Here is a 24,950-nt window from a genome sequence, read left to right as displayed (position 1 = left end):
GACAGATTGAGGATTGTGATGTGATAAAGGATGAGATGGTGGATGGGTGGTGTTGACCTCAGAAGAGAGGACAGGATTATTGGACCCAATAGAGCTTTTCCTGTTCCAAAAACCTTTTACATTCTTACACTGTAAGGGGTGAATTTTCTGTTTGAACACTCTTGATACAAAGGAACGGCCACCACTGCGTGTACACGTGTACCTGCGATTTCCCACGGCTGCCGGGAATGCACAAAGGGAAAATTTTACGCTCGTTATCTATTTCCTAAGCTTCTTGTGCTCTGAGGTAATCTGGATACAGGTGTTAATGACGGACACCATTGAGAATGACAGATCCATGCATCCAGGACTCATGAACCCCAGCAGTGAAATGAGAGCAGTTCCCAAAAAGAGTCACTGCTTAATGGTGGCCCAATTAATGGGAACATTTTCTCTTTTAGGTGCCAGCCTTGGCTCAGTGGTTGCACTCTCACCTCAAAATCATACGGTCGTGGGCTAAGAACATAAGAACAGAAGAAATAGGAGCAGGAGTAGACCATTCGGCCCCTCGAGCCTGCTCCGCCATTCAATCAGATCATGGCTGATCTTCGACCTCAACTCCACTTTCTCGCCTGATCCCCATATCCCTTGATTCCCCTAGAGTCCAGAAATCTGTCGACCTCAGCCTTGAATATATTCAATGTCTCAGCATCCATAGCCCTCTGGGGTAGAGAATTCCAAAGATTCACAACCCTCTGAGTGAAGAAATTCCTCCTCATTTCAGTCTTAAATGGCCGACCCCTTATCCTGCGAATATGCCCTCTAGTTCTAGACTCTCCAGCCATGGGAAACAATCTTTCAGCATCTACCCTGTCAAGCCCCCTCAGAATCTTATATGTTTCAATGAGATCACCTCTCATTCTTCTAAACTCCACAGAGTATAGGCCCATTCTACTCAATCTCTCCTCATTGGACAACCCTCTCATCCCAGGAATTAATCTAGTGAACCTTCATTGCACCGCCTCTAAGGCAAGTATATCTTTCCTTAGATAAGGAGACCGAAATTGTACACAGTACTCCAGGTGAGGTCTCACCAAAGCCCAGTACAATTGTAGTAAGACTTCCTTACTCTTGTACTCCAATCCCCTTGCATTAAGGCCAACATTCCATTTGCTCTCCTAATTGCTTGGTGTACCTGCATGCTAACTTTTTATGTTTCTTGTATGAGGACACCCAAATCTCTCTGAACACCAACATTTAATAGTTTCTCACCATTTTAAAATTATTCTGTTTTTCTATTCTTCCTACCAAAGTGAATAACCTCACATTTCCCCACAGTATACTCCATCTGCCACCTTCTTGCCCACTCACTTAACCTGTCTATATCCCTTTGCAGACTCTTTGTGTCCTCCTCACAGCTTACTTTCCCACCTAGCTTTGTATCATCAGCAAACTTGGATACATTATATTCGGTCCCTTCATCTAAGTCATTAATATAGATTGTAAATAGCTGAGGCCCAAGCACTGATCCTTGTGGTACCCCACTAGTTACAGCCTGCCAACCTGAGAATGACCCGTTTATCCCTACTCTCTGTATTCTGTCCATTAGCCTATCCTCTATTCATGCTACTATATTACCCCAATCCCATGAGCCCTTATCTTGTGTAATAACCTTTTATGTGGCACCTTATCGAATGCCTTTTGAAAATCCAAATATACTACATCCACTGGTTCCCCTTTATCTACCCTGCTGGTTACATCCTCAAAAAACTCTAAAATAGATTTCTCAAACACGATTTCCCTTTCATAAAACCATGTTGACTCTGTCTAATCATATTATGATTTTCTAGGTGCCCTGTTACCACTTCCTTAACAATGGATTCCAGCATTTCCCTGATGACTGATGTCAGGCTAACTGGCCTGTAGTTCCTTTTTCTCACTCCCTCCTTTCTTGAATAGTGGTGTCACATTTGCTACCTTCCAATCCGCTGGGACTGTTCTAGAATCTAGGGAATTTTGGAAGATCACAACCAATGCATCTACTATCTCTGCAGCCACCTCTTTTAGAACCCTTGGATGTCGGCCATCAGGTCCAGGGGATTTATCAGCTTTTAGTCCCATTAGTTTCTCAAGTACTTTTTCTCTACTGATATTAATTACTTTAAGTTCCTCACTCTCATTAGACCCTTGGTTCCCCACTATTTCTGGTATGCTTTTTGTGTTTTCTACTGTGAAGACAGATACAAAATATTTGTTTAACGCATCTGCCATTTCCTGATTCCCCATTATAATTTCTCCTGTCTCAGCCTCCAAGGGACCCACGTTTACTTTTGCTACTCTCTTCCTTTTTATATACTTGTAGAAGCTCTTACAATCCGTTTTTATATTTCTTGCTAGTTTACTTTCATATTCTATTTTCTCCCTTTTTATCAATTTTTTGATCGTGCTTTGCTGGTTTCTAAAACTCTCCCAATCCCCAGGCTTTTTACTCTTCTTGACAACGTTATAGCCCTCTTCTTTTAATCTAATACTATCCTTAACTTCTTCAGTTAGCCACAGGTGGATCACTTTTCCCGTGGAGTTTTTATTTCTCAATGGAATGTATATTTGTTGAGAATATTGAAATATTTCTTTAAATGTTTGCCATTGCTTATCTACTGTCATACCCTTTAATCTAATTTCCCAATCTCCCTTAGCCAACTCGCCCCTCATACCTAGGTAATTGGCTTTGTTTAAGTTTAAGACTCTAGTTTCTGACTTAAGGACGTCACTCGCGAACTCAATGTGAAATTCTATCATATTATGATCACTCTTCCCCAGAGGATCCCTTACCCTTATGAGATTACTAATTAACCCTGTCTCATTACATAATACCAGATCTAAAATAGCCTGTTCCCTGATTGGCTCCATGACATTTGCTCTAAGAAATCGTCTTGAATGCATTCCATCCTCCAGACTACCTTTGCCAATTTGATTTGCCCAGCCTATATGAAGAATAAAGTCCCCACGATTACTGCATTACCTTTGTTACAAGCTCCTGTAATTTCATGATTAATACTCTGTCCAAGGGTATAGCTACTATTAGGGGGCCTATAAACTACTCCCACCAGAATTTTCTGCCCCTTGTTATTTCTTATTTCCACCCATACTGATTCCACTTCCTGATCTTCTGAGCCAAGATCCTTTCTCACCACTGTCCTTATGTCATCCTTTATTATTAGGGCTACACCCCCCTCCTTTTCCATTCTGCCTGTCTTTTCTAAGTGTCATGTACCCTGGAATATTTAGTTCCCAACCTTGGTCACTTTGCAACCATGTCTCTGTAATGGCTACTAGATCAAACCCATTTATCTCTACTTGTGCAACTAATTCATCTATCTTATTATGAATGCTCTGTGCATTCAGATAAAGCACCTTTAATTTTGACTTTTTACCATTTTTTTCTGCTTTGACATTATTTGCTGGTGCATTATTATTGGTAAACTCTCTTTCCCTTCCTGCCACACTCTGCTTCTCTTTTCCCAAATCATTACACTGCTCTGTTGCCTTGACTTTCGTCATTAGATTTCTAAATGTTCCCTCACCTGGCCCTTCCCCCCTCCCCCCCCCCATTTTAGTTTAAAGCCCTGTCTACAGCCCTAGTTACTGGATTCTCCAGGATGCTGGTCCCAGCCCGGTTTAAGTGGAGCCCGTCCTAACGGAACAGCTCTCTCTTTCCCCAGTACTGCTGCCAGTGCCCCATGAATCAAAACCCCAGTCTCCCACAGCGAGACACAGTTCAAGCCCCAGTTCAGAACTTGAGCACATAAGCTGGGCTGATACTTCAATGCAGTAGCAAGGGAGTGCTGCACTGTCGGAGGTGCCGTCCGTTGGGTGAGACACTAAACCCAGGCCCCATCTGCACTCTCAGGTGGAAGTAAGAGATCCCATGGTACTTTTTCCAGATGAGCCGGGGAGTTCTCTGGTCATTTAGCTCGTTGCTCATGGCTGTTTGTTTCCCTACATTACAACAGTGACTACACTTCAGGGGTACTCCATTGGTTGTGAAGTGCTCAACAAATGATGTCGGGGGTGGGGGTGTGGGGATGGGGAGGGGGGGAGGGAAGACTCTAGGCAGTTGCCAACAAGGAGGGAAATCTGCAGGTAAATCAGACTCCTTCACATCCGAGCACTGGCAGAAGGTTGGCAAAATATGTTTTTTCTATCCTGTTTGGTGAGGAATGGATGGCATTGGGTGTGTTGTGTTAACAGACTGTAAAACTATACATGGTAAATGAAAACCAGCCTTATCTTTAAGCACTTAACACCACAATATCTCATAGACATGCATGAAGGAGATCCAAACATTTAACATCCCATTTTATATTACGGTAGCACCTCCAGAGAGAGCTGTGCTTTCAGAGCCAGGGGGTCTGTTATAAATGCGGCAGCAGACATGTCTCCAGACACAGGCAACACCACCTCAGGAGGCAGCTCCATTTCCCTGGGGTAGATGTCCATCTTCACCATCTGGGTGGTAACCTGCCGGAGAGGGTTGCCTGTCCGTTGTAGAAACCGCCCGAGTTTCATTCAATTAAAAATGTTAAACTCGCCTTTTCCCTCCTCAGGCACTGACAGACCCGCTGCCCGTTGTTTTTTTAGCATTTTCTGGTTGATTGGCAGATTTTCAGCATTTTTCTTGTGGACCTGCCTCTTTTCTTGGGCGAATAGTCCCCGAATTGAAAAGGTGCCATCGTAAAACCTGGGAGTCAGACAGCTCCTCAAAGTGCAAGGAAAGTTTAACGGCAGCAAATGTCTACAGGGGTCTTGTTAAAAAGCGGGGAAAGAAGCAGTGGAGGATCAATTTATAATGAACGCACTCCACAAGAGTTTCTCAGCCCAATATCAGGGGGTTAGATTTGCTTGGCTACCAGCTTGCAGCAAAGTCTAGTTTCCCAGGTTCTCACAGAGCGGTTTGGTAATTAACAATTCTTCAGCAAAGATAGGAGGAGCTTTAAAACAAAATCGGATGTGGAAGTACTTTTCACCGAGTATATTCATCCCTAGTTAGCTGTCCCTCCAACCTCAGTGAAATGTTAAGTGTGAGATTTACAATGGGAGAGAGTAAGGCATATTGCAAACTCACTGAAACATATGGAGAAGCGTTTATGTTATCGCATAAGCTTATATTTTTATAACCAAATGACTCACGGTTGAAATGTCCAGCCTGTAAACGACTGTGTGTAATATTAGTGCCCAAATACCCAGCATTGTTTAGATTCCATTCCTTTGTCCACTATTTTAATGGATGTGTTCAAAATAAATGGCTTAAAATAATAAAATAAAACCATCTGTTAAAATTGCGGATAGAGTAACGTTATACAAACACAAGAAGCCTTCACACACTAATGTAACACTCCAGTCATTTCTAGGCTTCTATTTTTGGTCCGTTGGTTGAATTCCTGTGTGTCCTATTTTAACAGTCACTGAACGTTTTAAATGGAGAGTCAGAGGAGTTTGAACGACATGAGTTCTATTGAGAAACGTTGACCATTTGAATGAATGTTAGTTTGGTTTGTTTCCATTTACTTATCCTAACCCAACCTCTCTGAAAAAATAATTAATTCAATTCTTAGAAACATAAAATCTCGAGCGGCCAGTACTCACCTTTTGTTCGTGCTTAAAACAATTGAGGCTGTAAAACTAAAGAATATGAGTCACAAAGTACACCCTCAAAATAGATTATTCCCTTTTGATAAAGCTGCTTTGCCAAGTTAACTAAGACGTAGTCTTTATCTGTACACCTGAGTGTTGTTCAATACTACTGGGTGGAGTACAAACATCAGCATAGACCACTTGGGCCGAATGGCCTGTTTCTGTACTGTGGATCCTATGTGAATAAAAAACTGTATTTACAACTGCACTTATCAAGATTCTGATCTTACATGCAAGACTTTCAAACACATGAGTTAATGAGCAAGTGATCTCCTCAGGCCCACAGTGTACATTGGTTGTGAAAACCTGTGCTTTCTGAAAGATACTCACGGCTCTGACATTGGGTCTCGGATGGTCCCCAGCATCGGCCATTGCAAGACTTGTGGCACTTCCCACCTACAGACAGTAACCACAATTTCACCAAGTTAGCATTGTCTACACACCAACCATATTTACTTACAATGGTGACTACATTTCAAAAGTACTTCAATTGTTATTCATTCTCGGGATGTGGGTGTCGTTGGGGAGGCCAGCATTTATTGTCCATCCCTTGAGAAGGTGGTGGTGGGCCTTCTTCTTAAACCACTGCAGTTCATGCGGTGAAGATACTCGCACAGTGTTGTTCATGGTCTCCATATTACAAAAAGGATATTGAAGCACTGGAGAAAGTGCAAAAAAAGATTTACAAGGATGATACCAGAACAGAGAGGGTACAAATGTCAGGAAAGACTGAACAGGCTGGGGCTCTTTTCTCTAGAAAAGAGAAGACTGAGGGGTGATCTGATAGAGGTCAATAAAATTATGAAGGAGTTTGATAGGATAGATGTCGAGAAGATGTTTCCAGTGTGGGGAGTCCAAAACTAGGGGATAATAAGTATAAAATAGTCACTAATAAATCCAACAAGGAATTCGGGAGAAACTTCTTTCCTCAGAGAGTAGTGAGAGTGTGCAACTCGCTACCACATGGAGTTGTTCAGTAAAATAGCATTGATGCATTTAGGGGGAAGCTGGATAAGTACATGAGGGAGAGAGGAATAGAAGGATATGCTGATAGGGTTAGATGAAGTAACATGGGAGGAGGCTCGTGTGGAGCATTAACACCAGCACAGACCAGTTGGGCCGAATGGCCAGTTTCTGTGCATTCTATGTAATTCTATGAAGTGCTTTTAGGCATCCTGAAAACGTGAAAGCCGCAAAATAAATACAAGATCTGTCTCTTATTTGTGCCAAATGAAACCAAATACCTGCTCTATTTGGAGCTGTGTTTTTTCTGAATTACAGATCAAAGTAAGGATCAAAGATTCTCCACACTAACACAGAACCTGTATGCAGTGCTTTCACTGAGCAACAGATGTTGATTAGTGTCTGTATATCTGATCACACTCATTGATTTTCAGGTGATCAATCTAATGTCGAGGTTAACCTTGGAGAATGTTCTCAAGGAGTCACACAACATGCGCCTAAAAGGTTTATAAATCCAATCAGCCTCAATAATAACAGCAACAAACAACAGTTTTAGAGCATCCTTTTGAAACCTATTTAATGAACACACTTTGTGGGGCCAGCTCCTGGATACGATTTCAGAGAATGACTTCAGTTGCTCAAACGAGGCTTTTTTTTTAAAGCTAGAGTTTTTATAAATATTTTCCCTCCTGTAGCTGTTGACTGAGGTTGGGATGTGACTCCACAGGCCACTAGCAGCTTGTCCAATACCTCACCCTAACAGTCATTCTTTAAGCAAGTACTAGACAGTGAGCATCTCCAGGCTACTTAACTCAGCAGGGAGGGGGCAGGGGGCAGTGATGAGGAATGGGGACTCGGGCTGATCTTCCCTCCCCTAGACAGTGGGTTATGATGGTGAATTCCACCACTCCCATTGCCAATAATGTTGAGAACTGGTAACTTCACCCAGACTGGTGGTCAAACGTAGGACCTTCCTGGTCATGTGGTTTATTTACTCATTGCAGTGGATCACTGAAGAATCATTGGAGGAGCTGACTTACTTTTGGACTTAAACCACCAAACAGCTGCAGGAATTAATTTAACCCCATGAATTATTCTAGAAAATGGACACGCTGGCTAAATTTACTCGTGTTCTTTGTCTACATATGATAGGATGCACTTCTGATAAGTTCACAAAGAAATTGACAAGACAGACCAAAATTGATCAACCAAATCCCACCTGCCCAGATCATCCTGTCTATGGGCAAAGGTAGAGGAAAGCCTTTAGTACCTTGCGAGGTTTCCTCAGTGATGATAAATATGTCCCTTCAGCCTCCTGAACCTCAAATTTCTGCGTGGCAATTGTTCCATGTAAAACCCAACTTGTGACCGCTCATCAGCTTTAGGATATATCAATAGCAGCCTGATAATCAGAGTCCATCCATCATTTTTTCTTATACCAGGGCTACGGGGAAAGGACAGGGGAGTGGGGCAAATTGGATAGCTCTTTCAAAGAGCCGGCACAGGCACGATGGGCTGAATGGCCCCCTTCTGTGCTGTATCATGCAATGATATAGACATCTCGTTACACCAGATAAAAGCAGGCCACATGAGCTTAGTGTTAAATGGTCAGTGACCATCTATAGTGCGTCTGTCAACCCTTGGAAATTCTTTTTGAGCTGTTGCTTGTTACGGTGGTTGTAGACATTTGTCCTCTTTAAGGTCATGTTTTCCCCTGATTTCTCTAAAATGATATCTCAGTTGTTCCTTTGACAGGTTCAAAAGGTTATTGCTGTAATTACACATCTTGTCACAGGCCTTGTTCAAGTGTCACGTTGTTACTGCATTAGAGTTCGTTTAAGGTAATTATCTCTGCAAACTGCTGCTGGCTGGCATCGCATGTGTATAATTTTCTGTCATTCCACACCATCTGTTTATTTGTACCACGCATGTATAAGTTGCTTGTTCAAAATACATTTTAATGTTAATGTACTTCACGGAAAAAAGATGTCTTCATTTACATGTGTTCTCTCTCTACATATGATGGGCTGTCCATCTAATAATTCCAAAAAGAAATTGGTAAATTCCCAATCAAACCTCACCTACCCACACAATGGGTCATGGGCAATCTGTTCGACATCCTTACCACCCTTTAGTGAAAATGTTCCTTCTGCATTTCCTATTTTCTTTTGCTGTCTTTAATTTGTAAATATGACCCCTTGTGCTGAAACTCTCTACAAGGTAGAAAAGCTTACTTGGATCCAATCTGGATGGGGCTGACATTAACTTCTTGCTTTTGTATTCTATACCACTGGAAACAAAACCAAGGGTTCTGTTTGCTCTTTTTAACTGCTGTGTATCTGCACTCACCAAGGTCCATCATATTTCTCTACTCCATTTAAAATCTCACCATTTAAGGTGCATTTCCTTTCTCTATTCTTACTTCCAAAATGGATTACTTCACAGTTCTCTACATTTACACGTAGAGCTTCAATGAGTGCGAGCATTTGGTGTAGAACACATTATAATGATGGTTAATGTGCATATGGACAGTTGTTATGCAACAGCTGGTGTAGCCAATGGCAGATATTAGAGTTTATGAGCCAAATTTCTCCAACAGCCAGCCCAATGATTACAGACTGGTTCAATTAAAAATGTAATACCCTCGCTGTAATGCAGGCTCTCTGTTTCTCGATGCTGTTTATATTTACTCACCTAGCGAGCTGGGCACCAGAGGAGGCACATTTATCCATAGACGTATTGACATCGAACATTACAATTTCCTGTTCTCCGACCTGCGCAAACAGCACGGGGCTGTGAGCCTCACTCGCTGGGAGCAAATGCCGAGAAACTGCAGCAGCGTGCGACGCTCCCGTGATTATAAACTGCAGCAGCGTGCGACGCTCCCGTGATTATAAACTGCAGCAGCGTGCGACGCTCCCGTGATTATAAACTAATAGAAGAGGAGCGCGCCCGCGAGCTCCTGATTTGCGTTCCTGGCGAGCAACGTCCCCTGCCAGGAATCTTGATTGTGTCAAATCAGTCCTTCTAGCTGGAAGTTACCACTTGGTGCTGGTCTTGTACGGTACAAATGAAAGAAAGACTTGCATTTATATCACATTTTTTGGGTGTCCCAAAGCACTTTACAGTCAATGAAGTGTAGTCACTGTTGTAATGTAGGAAACGCGGCAGCAAGCTCCCACAAACAGCAATGAGATAAACGGTCAGATAATCTGTTTTTAGTGATGTTGCTTGAGGGATAAATATTGGCCAGGACACCGGGGAGAACTCCCCTGCTCTTCTTCGAAATAATGCCACAGGATCTTTTATGTCCACCCGAGAGGGTGACATTTAACGTCTCATCTGAAAGACGGCACCTCCAACGGTGCAGCACTCCCTCAGCACTGCACTGGAGTGTCAGCCTAGGTTTTATGCTCAAGTCTCTGGAGTGGGACTTGAACCCACAATTTTCTAACTCAGAGGTGAGAGTGCTACCACTGAGCCACGGCTGACACTTAGTGTGTCCTGTGTAATGTGATCCGACCAAATTCGCTGGAGTTACAATAGTCCATAGTCCTTCTCGTATGAGGGGCACATAGAATTATACAGATATTCTTTTGATAATCCATCATTATTTAGTGTAATAAATTTCTTCAGTGAAACCCTACCAGTGTCAATTATATATACCTTGTGCTTCCCAAAATAACTAGCTTTTAAAAAAAAAATTCTCCCAATTGTGTTCAGCATGGATTAACACTTCCGTTGCAAATTTTGCACAGTGAGATATCAATCAGCAGAAAGTCAGATTTGTGCAAGATTTTGTTCAATTTTGCCACGTCAACTATCACAATATAGTCACAGGCTCTGGCCACCAGGTGGATCTATGGGGCTCGAATTTAGCAGGCCTGCGGGTTCCCAGCGGGTGGTCCTCCGGGAGCGTCGAAAACGCGAACGGCGAAATTAGTGGGTTGCCCACGCGATCGTAGCAGGCAACACACTAATAGGAATCAATTACCTGCTCCTCCGGGGTCCACGGCGCTGGCCTGCGCGTCGGTCGGGCTGCGCATGCGCAGTACGATCTGTCAGCTGGAGGCTCTCTAGTTAAAGGGGCAGTCCTCCACTGACAGATGCTGCAACTAATGGGACAAATTGCAGCATGGAGCAGCCCAGGGGGAAGGCTGCTCCCAGTTTAATGATGCCTCACCCCAGGTATCATCAGATGGGGTGAGGAGGAGGGGGAGGACACAGATCTTCCCCCCGGCGGGCGGGAGGAAGCGGCCTGCCTCTGCCACCAAGAAGGCCTGGCTCGAGGTGGCAGAGGGGGTCACCTGCGCCACCAACATATCGCCCACCTGCATACAGTGCAGGAGGTGCTCCAATGACCGCAGTAGGTCCGCCACAGTGAGAACACGAAGTCTTTCCCCTACACTCCGTCTGCCACAACACTGCCCCCACCCCAAATCTCCTTCGGCACCGCCAACACTATTCTGTCACATCACCCTTCATACCCACTCACACCCCGTCCTCATCTTACCTCCACCTACTCACCTCGCCAGTACTCACCCTGCCACTAACACGCAACCCACTCCTCATACAATCTCATTGCTCCATCCCATACTCACCCTCTCGTGCATCTCCCTCACGGCCAGCCTCACTCAACCTGCCACCACCTGTGCTGCAGCCACAGGGCATGCATCACATATGTGCAGTAGGCAGCGTAAGGCAAACGTCTCGTCAGCATGAAGCGGGTGCACAAGGGTGTCGGAGGGTTTGCCATGGGTGTCACCTATATTGAATTTCAGAGCAACAAACAGCACACATTATATTGGCACCACCACTGCCATGTCTCTGCGAATCCTGTCCGTTGTGTCCAATAATGCCCGCTCCTGGGTATCACTATGAGGACCCACCACTGATGCCACCCATCGTGTTACTGCAGAGTAGGTGCAGGTGTATTTGCAGGGCTCGTCCGCGCAGACGACTGAGAGACATCGGCGGTGTAGCCGGCTGCACCCTGGAAGGATGCAGAAGAGAAGGTGTGGAGGGCAGTGGTGACTTTGCCAGCGACAGGTAAGCAGTTGGTGCTGGGGCCAGCCAGGAGCAGCTCGGCATGAAAGAGGCTGCAGATCTCCACGACTACATGTCGAGCGAATCTGCGCCTCCCTGTGCACTGCTGCTCGGAGAGGTCCGGGGAGCTGCGCCTCGGTCTGTGGACCCTGTGGCGAGGGTAGTGCCCTCTGCGACGCGTCTCTCTCTGCGGTAGCCCTCCCTCCTGCTGTGCAGGTGGGCGTGCAACAACACCGTGTTGGGGGGATCCACGTCTCTGCGGCGGACGGCGTGGACTGCGAGGCTGCTGGTGCTGGTCATGCTCTTCGTCCTCCGAGGGTCTCCACGCACCACCCAACTGGCAGGTGTTGGTCTGAGGGGTTGTGCAGGGTAGGTGTGTGGGTCCTCGGACTGGGGCTGCGGTTTCGTGTCGGTCTGTCCTCTGGCTTGGCGGGGGGTGGTGGGGGGCAGGGGTTGCCCTATGTGACGCGGTGGCCTCCTGCGTGGGTGAGGGCTCTCACCCGTGGAGCGCACCTTGGCACCTGCCACAGGCTGCTGGCTGCAACACGCCTGGTTGGAGGGAGTCTGTTTCCCCCAGTGTGGGAAACTCACTGCCTTGAACCTAAAATCCCACACTTCCTCTTTTGACAGCTGCTTCAGCTCATTAACTGACCACAACGAGCAAGTTAAGTACTCTCAAGTGGAACCCCGCTGGCTTTAATTGCCTGCGGGATTCCCACCAGCGGGGCTTGCGCGCGCAGCCCCGCACGTCAGCGCGGTACCCGGAAGTGGCCGGGATTTCGTCGCGATCCGGTCACGTGACCGGAGATCGGGATTTTCGGGGCCACCCCGCTGGTAACCCGCCGGAAACCCGACCCTAAAATCGAGCCCAGGGCATCTGGAGGTGGGACATTTGGTCTGTGAAGGTCAGTTGAAAGGCGAAGTGATGAGCAGAATGTTTGTTCAGGCCCTAAATGATTTGAGTCTGTCCCCAGTCATCGTCTGATTGTGAGCCCGTACAATGACTATTTCATTAGATTCAGAGTAATGAGTCAAATGTTCACATAATACGAATAATCTATCACCTGTCCTAATTATTCAAAATCCATATCCTGCACTTTATATGTTTCACTTCAGCAGCCATTGCAATTCAAACAAATTAGGAAAACAAGAATGAGGCTCGGAATACAGAATGGAGTGCAATTCAGACGTATTTTAATCGTTTTTGATTTTCAAAAGGAAAAACACCCTCATGAGAATTAGAATGTATTTATTATTTACTCCTGCTAAATGTCAGCTAAGTTTAGTAAACAGCATTCCCAATTTTTAATAATAGCTGGTCGGAATCTCGCAGGGATCTGCTGTTCATTATGACTGCACGCCTCAGCAGTCAGCACCAGAAAACCGAGGCAGCCAATGGCTTTGACCTTCCCGTGGCAAGGCTGAGTATGAAATATGCCTCTTGTGTTTCACTAATATGTCAGAGCTGTTGTGAAATGATTTCACCCCAGCGGGGAATTCACAAGTCTTATTCAGCAATAACAGCTGTAACCGTAGATCATGGAGTGCTAATTAATGATCTCTAATTACTTATCGGGAGTCATAGCAGCAAATTCACATTCATGGCACTGGACGGCTGCATTAGACAGTCTACAAGGAAAGCAAGTCAGCTCTTCCATACCTGCAAGCTTTTATCCACTGTTTTTCTTTAACTGCATTTATGTGCCGGCATTGAATTATTTTGTTATGAAAAAGAGTTGGTGTACAAGAGTCTCATTCCAACTCAAAGGGCCACCTCAGAAGTTGTGCTTCGAACAATTAAACAGAGCCCAGCACAAATTGGCTCACTTTCACTCTTTGTTTCAGTAGACTTCCCCAGCTGAGAAATGACCCCGACTGTGATTCCGATTACATTGCTTGTTGCTACTCAGTGGGCTCCCAGGACTGACTCCTGTTTGAAATTTTAAGAAAAAAAGCAGTTGGCATGACAGAAAATGTTATGTTTACTGTGCCTCCCTTGCACAGTTTGGTGGGATTATTCATTAACATGCTTCACTACCTTGTGATTAATCATTAATATTTATTTCACTGCAAGTATTCTCTGAACGCTCACTGCTGGTTTTGGAAAGTCCATATGGTCACTACATTTGACCAATTCCTTCGCAGGCACCAGCACTCTATTTGCCCATGTTTTTATTTTTGTTTGTATTAAGGTTCGACACTTTCAGAACCGTTCTCCCGTTTGCGAGCAATTGCCAGCTCAGGAGAGGATAGAACAGGCTGCACAGTGGCACTGCTGATCCCATTCATTTCCAGTTAAAAAAGACGGGAAACCCACCCTGGAGCAGCCCGGTGATAAGCTTATCGTTGTACTGGCCCACCCTAGAATGGTCAGCTGCCAGTTTGTGCCCTCATCGCCCTGCATAACAAATTCTTGACCTTGGCCGTTGGGCGTGGGAGGCCAAGGAACGTTGCAGCTGCATCAGGAGGAAGGGAGAAATCAACACGGGTCAACGTGGGCCGATTTCACACCCACCCACCTCAGGGCTTGAGCTCGTAACCGTAGGTTGATATCCAGGTGCAGTACAGAGGGAATGCTACATTGTTGTAGGTGCCACCCTTGCGATGAGATGGTAAACCGAGATCCCATCTGCCGGTTGTGGTGGTTCATTAAAGACCTCACTGCTTGGAGAAGAGCAGGGACTTCTCTTGACGTGCTGGCCAACATTGCTCCTTCAACCAATACCAAAGTTAATTGGTAATCCATCCAATAGCTGTTTATGGGATCTTGCTAATTGTCTGCCACATCTGCATACATAATAACTCAGTCCACTTCCAAGTGATTTGTTGTAGGTGAAGTGCTCTGGGATGTTTCTGAGATGTGATATGGTTCTATCTATAAATGCAAGACTCTTTTATAGCAGTGTTGTGCAAAAGAAATAGCTGAGTAACCAGAGGTGTGACTCTAGCAACACTGTTTTAGCCACATGCACAAATTTTAGTAGAAACCATAAATGCCGTGGCTACGAGAGCAGGTCAGAGGCTGGGTATTCTGCGGCGAGTGACTCACCTCCTGACTCTCCAAAGCCTCTCCACCACCTAAATGGCACAAGTAAGGAGTGTGAGATGGAATACTCTCCACTTGCCTGGATGAGTGCAGCTCCAACAACACTCAAGAAGCTCGACACCATCCAAGACAAAGCAGCTTGATCAGCAGCCCATCCACCATCTTAAACATTCACTCCCTTCACCACCAGCGCACCGTGGCTGCAGTGTGCACCATCCACAGGATGCACTGCAGCAATTCACTAAGACTTCTTCGACAGCACCTCCCAAACCCGCGACCTCTACCACCTAGAAGGACAAGGGCAGCAGGTACATGGGAACAACACCACCTGCACGTTCCCCTCCAAGTCACACACCATTCCGACTTGGAAATATATCGCCGTTCCTTCATCGTCACTGGGTCAAAATCCTGGAACTCCCTTCCGAACAGCACTGTGGGAGAACCTTCACCACACGGACTGCAGCGGTTCAAGAAGGCGGCTCACCACCACATTCCGAAGGGAAACTAGGGATGGGCAATAAATGCTGGCCTTGTCAGCAATGCCCACATATCCCAAGAACGAATTTTAAAAAAAATTAAAATGCCACATACACTCACACAATACAGGTAAATGTATTTCACATGTGCATATTTACATAACAAATATCTACTGCTATTCAGTAAGCAAGGAAGTAAAGCACTCACAACAATCGAAATACACTCGCACTCTGCTTTCATCTTACCATTTTACCAACAAACATGCAAAAAAATTAAAGTACACATGCTCTACACATTTGAGTGTTGAGATCACATGCCCAATGATGGTGTCAATTACTCATTTTTAATTTAGGAATCAGAAATGCAATTTGCAGCATCTGGATTTCCAATTCACCACATGTGGCGAGTGGTTAATGTATTAGACCACACTGTTTAAAGTGACTAACAACGGTGCTGAATAAACTGGTTTGGAACAAAAGGCTAAGATGAATGTCTAGACAAATCACTAATTTCACCAATCACTCACATTGATGAAGTCGCTAGTGCTGATTCCCCGTTGGGGCAGTCTCGGCATGGAGTGGCACTATCAGGGAGCTCTGGTAGGGAAATCCTGGCCCGTAGGCCCTGACTTTCCATCCATTAACTTCAGTGGAAGGTGAGGGGGCTGTGGGGCCAGCGATTTCCTGCTCCTCGATGGTGGAATCGGCCCCATTATATAATGTTCATTAGCCATTTGATATTAAACTGAATCATTAGGAAAAACACCTGAGTGACTGGGTCCTATCTTAACAGAGATGTAAAGGTGTGATACTTACACGCCACAGTGGTGTTGGTGGGAACGATTATAATATCTGCAGTTGGCGGGTCGCGCACGATATCCTGCCAATGAATGGTATTGACATAGCAGAGAAATTTGTTCTGGTCAATGTAGATGCCTCCATTCAGGATTTCTGTAGAAGAACAGAGTGCAGGAATGAAGAAATACTGCAATCAATAAACACATTGATTTCTTCGATTGGGTCCAATGGTTGCTCCAGCCCTAGATGGAAGTCCTACAGTTCTCACCTCCTTCAGGTGAAACCAAAGACAAAAAGAGCATTTTACATTCCCCAAGATGAACGCGGAGTTTCTTTATTTTTGCATAGGTTAACACTTCTGATCCTCCGCCTGGCTCTGCTTGATCCAACTTGCCTAACTAAGAGTGCTGAGATATTTCATCCAGTTTCGTGCACCGTGACATAACGATTTCCCCTTTAGCCCTCGGCAAAATGCCCCCGCCACACCGAGGTTTCATTGGGGAAATGATGTCAATGGGGCTAAGCTGCACCTGTAACTTAAACAGAATGTAGTCTGCAGTTTTACAGCATGGTTAAACAGCACTGTAAGACGTCAGCCTTAGTAGCCAAGAAAAACATTTGTCCAGATATAAAATCATGGCTGGGAATTTCCTCCCACACCCCTGCTGTAACTTTGCAACTGTGGCGGGAACCGTAGCGAAGTTATGGCAATGCAGCGGGTGAGCGCCAAGGAAATTCCTGACTCGTGTCTGTAAAGATGGGGGTTTGATTCTCTATGCGGAGACTTGTGCAAGAATGTTATTATTAATTGCGTATTAACCGTACTGAATATTTTAAGGTTATTCCATTTTAAACGACCTCAAAGTTTTTATTACGACGGCAGGTTTAATCTTTTGTTTTTTTCAAGAAAATCATTTTTTGGAGCAAAAAGGTAAATTTTCCTTGTACATGCTCCCGGCACAGAGCCTCACCCAGTGCCAGCCCATATCAGGAACTTGTGGGCTCACTCCCTGTGTGCTTTCCTGTTGGAAACTGTGGGGAGCGTGCTCGCCATGAGCCAATACCTGGTTCTGATTGGTGAGACTCTGTGCCGGGAGTGGGCATTCGGGAATTTTACCCTAAAAATGATTTCTTCCCTCTTCGAGTTGTCTCATTTCTAAGGACGCTGATCCCTTGTTGTGGTATCAGTCGCCTTTATCTAAGTGGAAAGTCTTCATGCGTGAGGCTGGGCATTATAGTGTTGCCAGGCTACTTAACTGGAGAGCATCATACAAGAGCCCAATCCTGTCCTCATCGAACATCCACACAAGAGCACTTTCAACAACAGTATTGAATCTGACCTCTACTCCTGAATTCCCGACCTGTGCTTGGCAAGTGAAGCTCTACAGCGGTTCACAAAATGTACCCTCAGGAGGTGTCAGCCTTGGCTCAGATGGTAGTACTCACACCTCCGAGTCAGAAGGTCATGAGTTGCAGCCCAGGCTGAAACTTCAGTGCAGTACTGAAGGAGTGCTGCACTGTCGGAGGTGCCGTATTTCATAAAAACATAAGAAATAGGAACAGGAGTAGGCCATTCTGCCCCTCGAGCCTGCTCTGCCATTCAATAAGATCATGGCTGATCTTCGACCTCAACTCCACTTTCTCGCCCTATCCCCATATCCCTTGATTCCCTTAGAGTCCAAAAATCTATCCATCTCAGTCTTGAATATACTCAATGACTGAGCATCCACAGCCCTCCAGGGTAGAGAATTCCAATGATTCACAACCGTCTGAGTGAAGGAATGTCTCCTCATCTCTGTAACTAAATGTCCGACCCCTTATCCTGAGACTATGCCTCCTAGTTCTAGACTCTCCAGCCAGGGGAAACAACCTCTCTGCATCGACCCTGTCAAGCCCTCTTTTCAAATGGGATGTTACAACACGGCTCCATCTGTCAACAACAACTTGCATTTATATAGCGCCTTTAATGTAGTAAAACATCCCAAGGCACTTCTCAGGAAAGTCATCAAACAAAGTTTGACACCGAGCCTCATAAGGAGATATTAGGACAGGTGACCAAAAGCATGGTCAAAGAGATAGGTTTTAAGGAGTGTTTTAAAGGAATAGAGCAAGGTAGACAGGCTGAGAGATTTCGAGAGGGAATTCCACATTGGAGCAAAGACAGTTGAAGGCACAGCTGCCAATGGTGGGGCGATGAAAATCAGGGATGCACAAGAGATTTCGCTGGGAATATCAGACACCAATCAGCAGTGGAAACCCTGGTTGAATTTTGTCCCCTTCTTTCATGCCCTTGTTGTCATCGAACCTGGGCCCAGGTAACTCAGCACAGGCCGGGAATCGAACCTGGGCCCAGGTAACTCAGCACAGACCGGGAATCGAACCTGGTCCCTGTCTGGTCCCTGTCTGGCCCCTGTCTGGTCCCTGTCTGGTCCCTGTCTGGCACCTGTCTGGCCAGCTACTCACTGGGCAGCAATTGTGCCGCTGACCTGTCGGGAGCTGGCCATAAATTCCATTACTACTGCAAAAAATGTCCTTTTACATTTGTAAAGTGCTGGAAGGAACCATCAATAGTGCCATCACCTATTCACTCTAGTAACCTGCTCATTGACGCCCAGTTTGAGTTCTGCCAGAACCACTCAGCTCCAGAACTCATCACAGCCTTGATCCAGACATGGACACAAAGAGCTGAATGCCAGAGGCCAGGTGAGAGCAGCCAATCGTGATATCAAGGCAGCATTAGACTGAGTATGATACCAAATGGCCCCAGCAAATCAGAGGTCAATGAGGGGTCAAAGGGAAACCCTCCAGTGGTTGCAATCATACCTGACACAAAGGACAGTTGTGGATATCATTGGCCATTCATCTCAGCCCCAAGATGTATTGAAGGAGTTCCCCTGGGCAGCGTCCGAGACCCAGTCATCTTTGGATGCTTCATCAATGACCTTTCCTTATCGTAAGGTCAGAAATGAGGAACCACCATTGCCAAGACCCCACCATCAACATCTTGGAGCTCACGACTGACCTGAAGCTTAACTGGGCCAGATATTTAAACACTGTGGCTACAAGAGCAGAGCAAATGCTGAACACTCTACGACAAGTGGCTCACCTCCTGACCACCCCTTCCCCGCCTCATAGACTCGCGCCCACCTACAAGGCTCAGATCAGGAGTGTGATGGAATATTCACTGCTTGCCTAGAAGAGTCCAGTCACAGCTTGTCGTCGACAGTGCTATCAAGCGGCACTTACTCACCAATAACCTGCTCACCGATGCTCAGTTTGGGTTCCGCCAGGACCACTCGGCTCCAGACCTCATTACAGCCTTGGTCCAAACATGGACAAAAGAGCTGAATTCCAGAGGTGAGGTGAGAGTGACTGCCTTTGACATCAAGGCAGCATTTGACCGAGTGTGGCACCAAGGAGCCCGAGTAAAATTGAAGTCAATGGGAATCAGGGGGAAAACTCTCCGGTGGCTGGAGTCATACCTAGCACAAAGGAAGATGGTAGTGGTTGTTGGAGGCCAATCATCTCAGCCCCAGGACATTGCTGCAGGAGTTCCTCAGGGCAGTGTCCTCGGCTCAACCATCTTCAGCTGCTTCATCAATCACCTTCCCTCCATCATAAGGTCAGAAATGGGGATGTTCGCTGATGATTGCACAGTGTTTAGTTCCATTCGCAACCCCTCAGATAATGAAGCAGTCCGTGCCCGCATGCAGCAAGACCTGGACAACATCCAGGCTTGGGCTGATAAGTGGCAAGTAACGTTCATGCCAGACAAGTGCCAGGCAATGACCATCTCCAACAAGAGAGAGTCTAACCACCTCCCCTTGACATTCATCAGCATTACCATCGCCGAATCCCCCACCATCAACATCCTGGGGGTCACCATTGACCAGAAACTTAACTGGACCAGCCATATAAATATCGTGGCTACAAGAGCAGGTCAGAGGCTGGGTATTCTGTGGCGAGTGACTCACCTCCTGACTCCCCAAAGCCTTTTCACCATCTACAAGGCACGAGTCAGGAGTGTGATGGAATACTCTCCACTTGCCTGGATGATTGCAGCTCCAACAACACTCAAGAAGCTTGACACCATCCAGGACAAAGCAGCCCGCTTGATTGGCACCCCATCCACCACCCTAAGCATTCACTCCCTTCACCACTGGCGCACTGTGGCTGTAGTGTGTACCATCCACAGGATGCACTGCAGCAACTCGCCAAGGCTTCTTCGACAGCACCTCCCAAGCCCACGACCTCTACCACCTAGAAGGACAAGAGCAGCAGGCACATGGGAACAACACCACCTGCACGTTCCCCTCCAAGTCACACACCATCCTGACTTGGAAATATATCGCCGTTCCTTCATCGTCGCTGGGTCAAAATCCTGGAACTTCCTTCCTAACAGCACTGTGGGAGAACCGTCACCACACGGACTACAGCGGTTCAAGAAGGCGGCTCACCACCACCTTCTCAAGGGCAATTAGGGATGGGCAATAAATGCAGACCTTGCCAGCGTCGAGAGCCAAGAGCCAGAAGACGTGTGTGCCCAAACAGCCTGAGTGGTACAACAGCTGCTAATAGGAGGCTCTTTCCGTTAATTGGATGACACGGCCAATGCGCAATAATCACTTCCAGCCAGTTCTCAGTATTCAAGCCAAAATAAAGCCTTTTCCTCATTGCCCTCAGCCCAGCACCAGCATCTCAGAATACAGCATAATTTCTCACCAAACTGCTCATGGCAAAGAATGCTCAGGACACTGCAGGTCTGAGTAATGCCAGCTTTTATTCACCCTGAGTGAGTGTGGTGCAGGTGCAGTGTGTTTTACCCCAGTGCTGTTTCTTTGTGGCTGTGGACAGTGTGAATCTTCTTCTTCCTATCTGCATGCTCCCTTCTACGTGTTCTCCCAGTGGAAGGAGGATGTGAAGCGGATGGTTTTGCATGTCAATGGGATGGTGATAACCCAGCTCCTCCTTGTTCTGTGTCTGCAGTTGGCCCTGAAATAATAGATGCCACAAGTACTGATGTGGGCTTGCATGCTGGTTGACACATGAATTGGACTTATTTGAGCGGGCCAGCAGCACTCAAAGCCATCATCCATACCAGCTCCTGTCATTCCCCTACTGTTGGGCACTCCCTCAACAGGTGCAGAGATCTGGGCAGCAATGAGGTTGTGTCGATCCGCTCAAACGGGTGTTTCAATCTGTGTTAATCGGCGTGGTGAATCCAGAGAGTACAGTCTTCTGTACATTAGAGTCCCATGTCTTTGGACAATGTCACAATCAACAACAACAACTTGCAATTACATAGCACCTTTAACGTAGTAAAATGTCCCAAGGCGCTTCACAGGGGCGTTATCAGACAAAATTTGCCACTTACGGAGATATTAGGACAGGTGACGGAAAGCTTGGTCAAAGAGGTAGGCTTTAAGCAGCACCTTAAAGGAGGAGAGAGAGGTAGAAAGGTTTAGGGAGGGAATTCCAGAGCTTGGAGCCCAGACAGCTGAAGGCACGGCCGCCAATGGCGGGGCGAAGGAAATCGGGGAGGCATGAGAGGCCAGAATTGGAGGAACGCAGAGATCTTGGAAGGTTGTAGGGCTGGAGGCGCTTACAAAGATAGGGAGGGGTGAGGCCATGGAGGGATTCGAATACATGGATGAAGATTTTAAATATGAGGCGTAGCTGGAACAGGAGCCAATGTAGGTCAGCGAACACAAGGGTGATGGGTGAACGGGACTTGAGTTAGGATACGGACAGAAGAATTTTGGATGAGCTCAAGTTTACAGAGGGTGGAAGATGGGAGGCCGGCCAGGAGAGCCACAAAGCATTTATGATGCCAGCTATGGCTCAGCTTAGGACCTTGTCTAGCAGAGCTCTGGGCGGTCACACTTAGTCTCCATGGTTGTCTGCAGTTTAGTCAGCCAGCATTATACCACTACATAGTTGGGGCTGAAGACTCCTCCACATGTGCTCCCAAATTGCACCAGCTTCTCGGCACCATGTCAAGCGACTCCATGAAGTGCTGAAGCTGAAGTATGGAAGGGAAGCCTTGTGAGGTCTGAATCCCTGGGCTCAACAGTTGCTGGAGCCCTGTGGCTGATCCTTCAGTCAAAAGGGTGCCGCCCTCCAGTTCCATCTGCAGTTTCTCCTCCCCACTTTTGCTCTGTGTTAATTGTATTCATGTGATTTCTATCAATTAGTGTTAATTGTATTGAGGTGGTGCGTATCAATTGGGACCTCTCTTGTATCCATTTATAAGAGAGCTGATCTGGGGTGTGGTGTGGGGTATAATGTGGATCTCCTCTGTGAATAAAGGCTTGGAAGCAACTGAAGACCAGGCTCTAGTATTCTGTCCTTTACCACTTGGCTATCCAATTTGTAACACTCTGTACTTTATCAAGTGCTTCCTCTTGCAGCCCGTTAACTGACCCCACTCCCCGCAGTACATAAATTGTGCTGATGTGCACTACTGCAGGGGTGGGTGACGCAGGATGCTGTGAGGTGCTTGGCTGAGGCTAATCATTGGGCCCTAGTCACCTAGGCGATCAGAAGAGGAATATATTTTATAATACTTGCAGTAAAACACCAATTGAAACAGAGCTTTACGTGGTAAAACATCTGTAGTGTGCAGTAAATGTGTTTGTGAGGGAGTAATGGAGTAAGTGAACAAGGAGGTAAATAGGGAAACATAAGAACATAAGAAATAGGAGCGGGAGTAGGCCACACGGCCCCTCGAGCCTGCTCCGCCATTCACTCAGATCATGGCTGATCTTCAACCTCAACTCCACTTTCCTGCCCAATTCCCATATCCCTTGATTCCCCCAGAGTCCAAAAATCTATCGATCTCAGCCTTGAATATACTCAACGACTCAGCATCCACAGCCCTCTGGGGTAGAGCAAAGGCCATGAGCTTGGAGGCCTCCATGACCGGTATCTCCTGAGACCTCTCTTCAGAAGGTGGTAAGGGTACAATTTGGGTGACACCCACCACCCCCCCCACCCCCACCTCCTCCTTCTCCATTTCCTGCTGCTTGTTACGTGCAGCCTTATTTTGCAAGTAGATAGAACGGAGATATGTGATAGAAAGCGAAACATGACACAAGATGTGAGCGATCCAAACGCTCAGGCCAGCAGCCACCTTATACGAGCCTGCAGGTATATAATATGGGCAGCAGACTTGGTGTTTGCTGGTTGCCATATTTCATGGTCCATGGGGCAAATGCACTGTGCTAGCAGCAGGATAAAACTCTCCCTTGTGAAACATGCATTTGGAAAGTAGATGAACAGTTGCCAGACAGCTAGGTATTGTCCCCTTCTCAAGTGTACCACACTTACATTGGAGCCCTATTACGATGCTTTGTAACACAGCACTGTTAAATTCTGCAAAGTTTGAGCACACTTACCTTGGCGAATTTCTTCCGCACGCTCCCAGGTTAGTTAGCATAAAGATGAGACAGCATTAACTCTCTCGGGTCCTTCCATTATAACAAACATCACGATCCATGCCTGGTTTGGCCCTTCAGCAATGGGCACAGTCGATTCCGTTTCAAAGTAAGCATCTTCAGATTTGATAAGGATTTGCTCTTCAGCCTTGGTCTCCATTTCGAGTTCCTTACCACCAGGCCAAAGTGTTTCTTCATGGCTGGTTAGTATTTGACCGCTGACCATTGGAGTGAGAATGTGCAGAGACTCGGGTTTGTTTGTCCCCTAGAGTCGGGCTCTGAGGTGAGATAGCCAACAACACACGCTCTAAACCTAGCCCTAAACCTGAACCTACCACTTCATGGCCGATTATTATTGATGCCACACTTGGTTGCATAAACCGATTACCTCATTCTCATTTAGTGAGGTGGCAAAGTTGAAACTTAGCATGTCAATGGGTGTCAGGGTACTGGTGGTAAGTTAAGATGCTGTGTAGCAGAATGTGCCAGAAAATTGTCTGAAGTACCTCAGCACTAGCAAATTGGTATATCGTCCTCAGTTTCAGAATACCAGGATCTCAAGGCACAATCAGAGGTGTAAACTAATAAAATACAGTCTCACATTATCAAGGCTACACTCATCAGGTCGCCTTTCCTTTCCTAAAGGTTAAAACTAACTGTTTATGTGCACGATTAACACATTCCTTCACAATCAGCTGCCATCAGTAAATGCTTGCTGTCGAAGTCTTCACATTGATGCTGACCAGTTACATCCACATAGTTACCTTGTATTTTCTTTACAGCTGATTATTATTTGACCTTTGACCCCCTGGAGTTAGATGACCACTTGTTCAGAAACACAGATTTGTTTGTAACCTAGTGAAGGCCCCCGAGGACAGGTAACCAACAGTGCGAACTCTAACCCGAGGACTAACCCTGAACCCACCACTCACCTGAAATCAGTTCTACTCTTCAGCATCCTTGTCTTAATGCCATAAAACTAAACTGAACACAGTGGGGGATTCAGAATTAATTAGATCGCCCATGCACGCAAACAAACTTAACAAAAGCACTAAAGATTCCTTCAAAGCATTTGCTCCCAGGTGTAATTTTCACAAGAGATGCATGAAATCCTTTTTTAATAATCCTCCCCCCTCAAAGGACTCAATTTAAAGTATCCATTTTGCCAGCCGATTAAAATATTAATACTCTTTTGAGTGCAAGCTGTGGTCAGTGATTATGGCACGGCCCGATTGCCTGTGAGTGATGCAGAGTAAAGGATATACCCTGAGGTCTGCTGCCATTCAATACATAGGATTACATAGAATTTACAGCACAGAAACTGGGACATTCAGCTCAACTGGTCTATGCCGCTGTTTATGCTCCACACGAGCCTCCTCCCACTCTAGTTACCTCTTCCCACCCTGCCCTCCTATCCCTCTATTCCCTCGCCCCTCATGTATGCATCCAGCCTCCCCTTAAATGCATCAATACTATCTGCTTCAATCACTCCACGTAACGGCAAGTTTCACA

The 24,950-nt window shown here is 46.2% G+C and overlaps 1 protein-coding gene across 1 annotated transcript in view; it reads right to left on the bottom strand.

Moving 5' to 3' along the window:
* LOC137324060 (receptor tyrosine-protein kinase erbB-4-like) overlaps positions 1-24,950 on the bottom strand; it is a 938,904-nt gene that overhangs the window by 373,986 nt on the left and 539,968 nt on the right. The window contains exons 4-5 of the mRNA XM_067988230.1: positions 16,021-16,155; positions 6,004-6,069 (exon numbers count right to left, since the gene is read on the bottom strand). Coding sequence (XP_067844331.1) covers positions 6,004-6,069; positions 16,021-16,155 — 201 coding nt within the window. The remainder of the gene's footprint in view (positions 1-6,003; positions 6,070-16,020; positions 16,156-24,950) is intronic.

Source organism: Heptranchias perlo, chromosome 7 (genome assembly GCF_035084215.1).
Source record: "Heptranchias perlo isolate sHepPer1 chromosome 7, sHepPer1.hap1, whole genome shotgun sequence".
Classification (NCBI taxonomy): Eukaryota; Metazoa; Chordata; class Chondrichthyes; order Hexanchiformes; family Hexanchidae; genus Heptranchias; species Heptranchias perlo.
The sequence above is the reverse complement of the archived record's forward strand: the minus strand, read 5'-3'. Positions and strand labels throughout refer to the sequence as shown.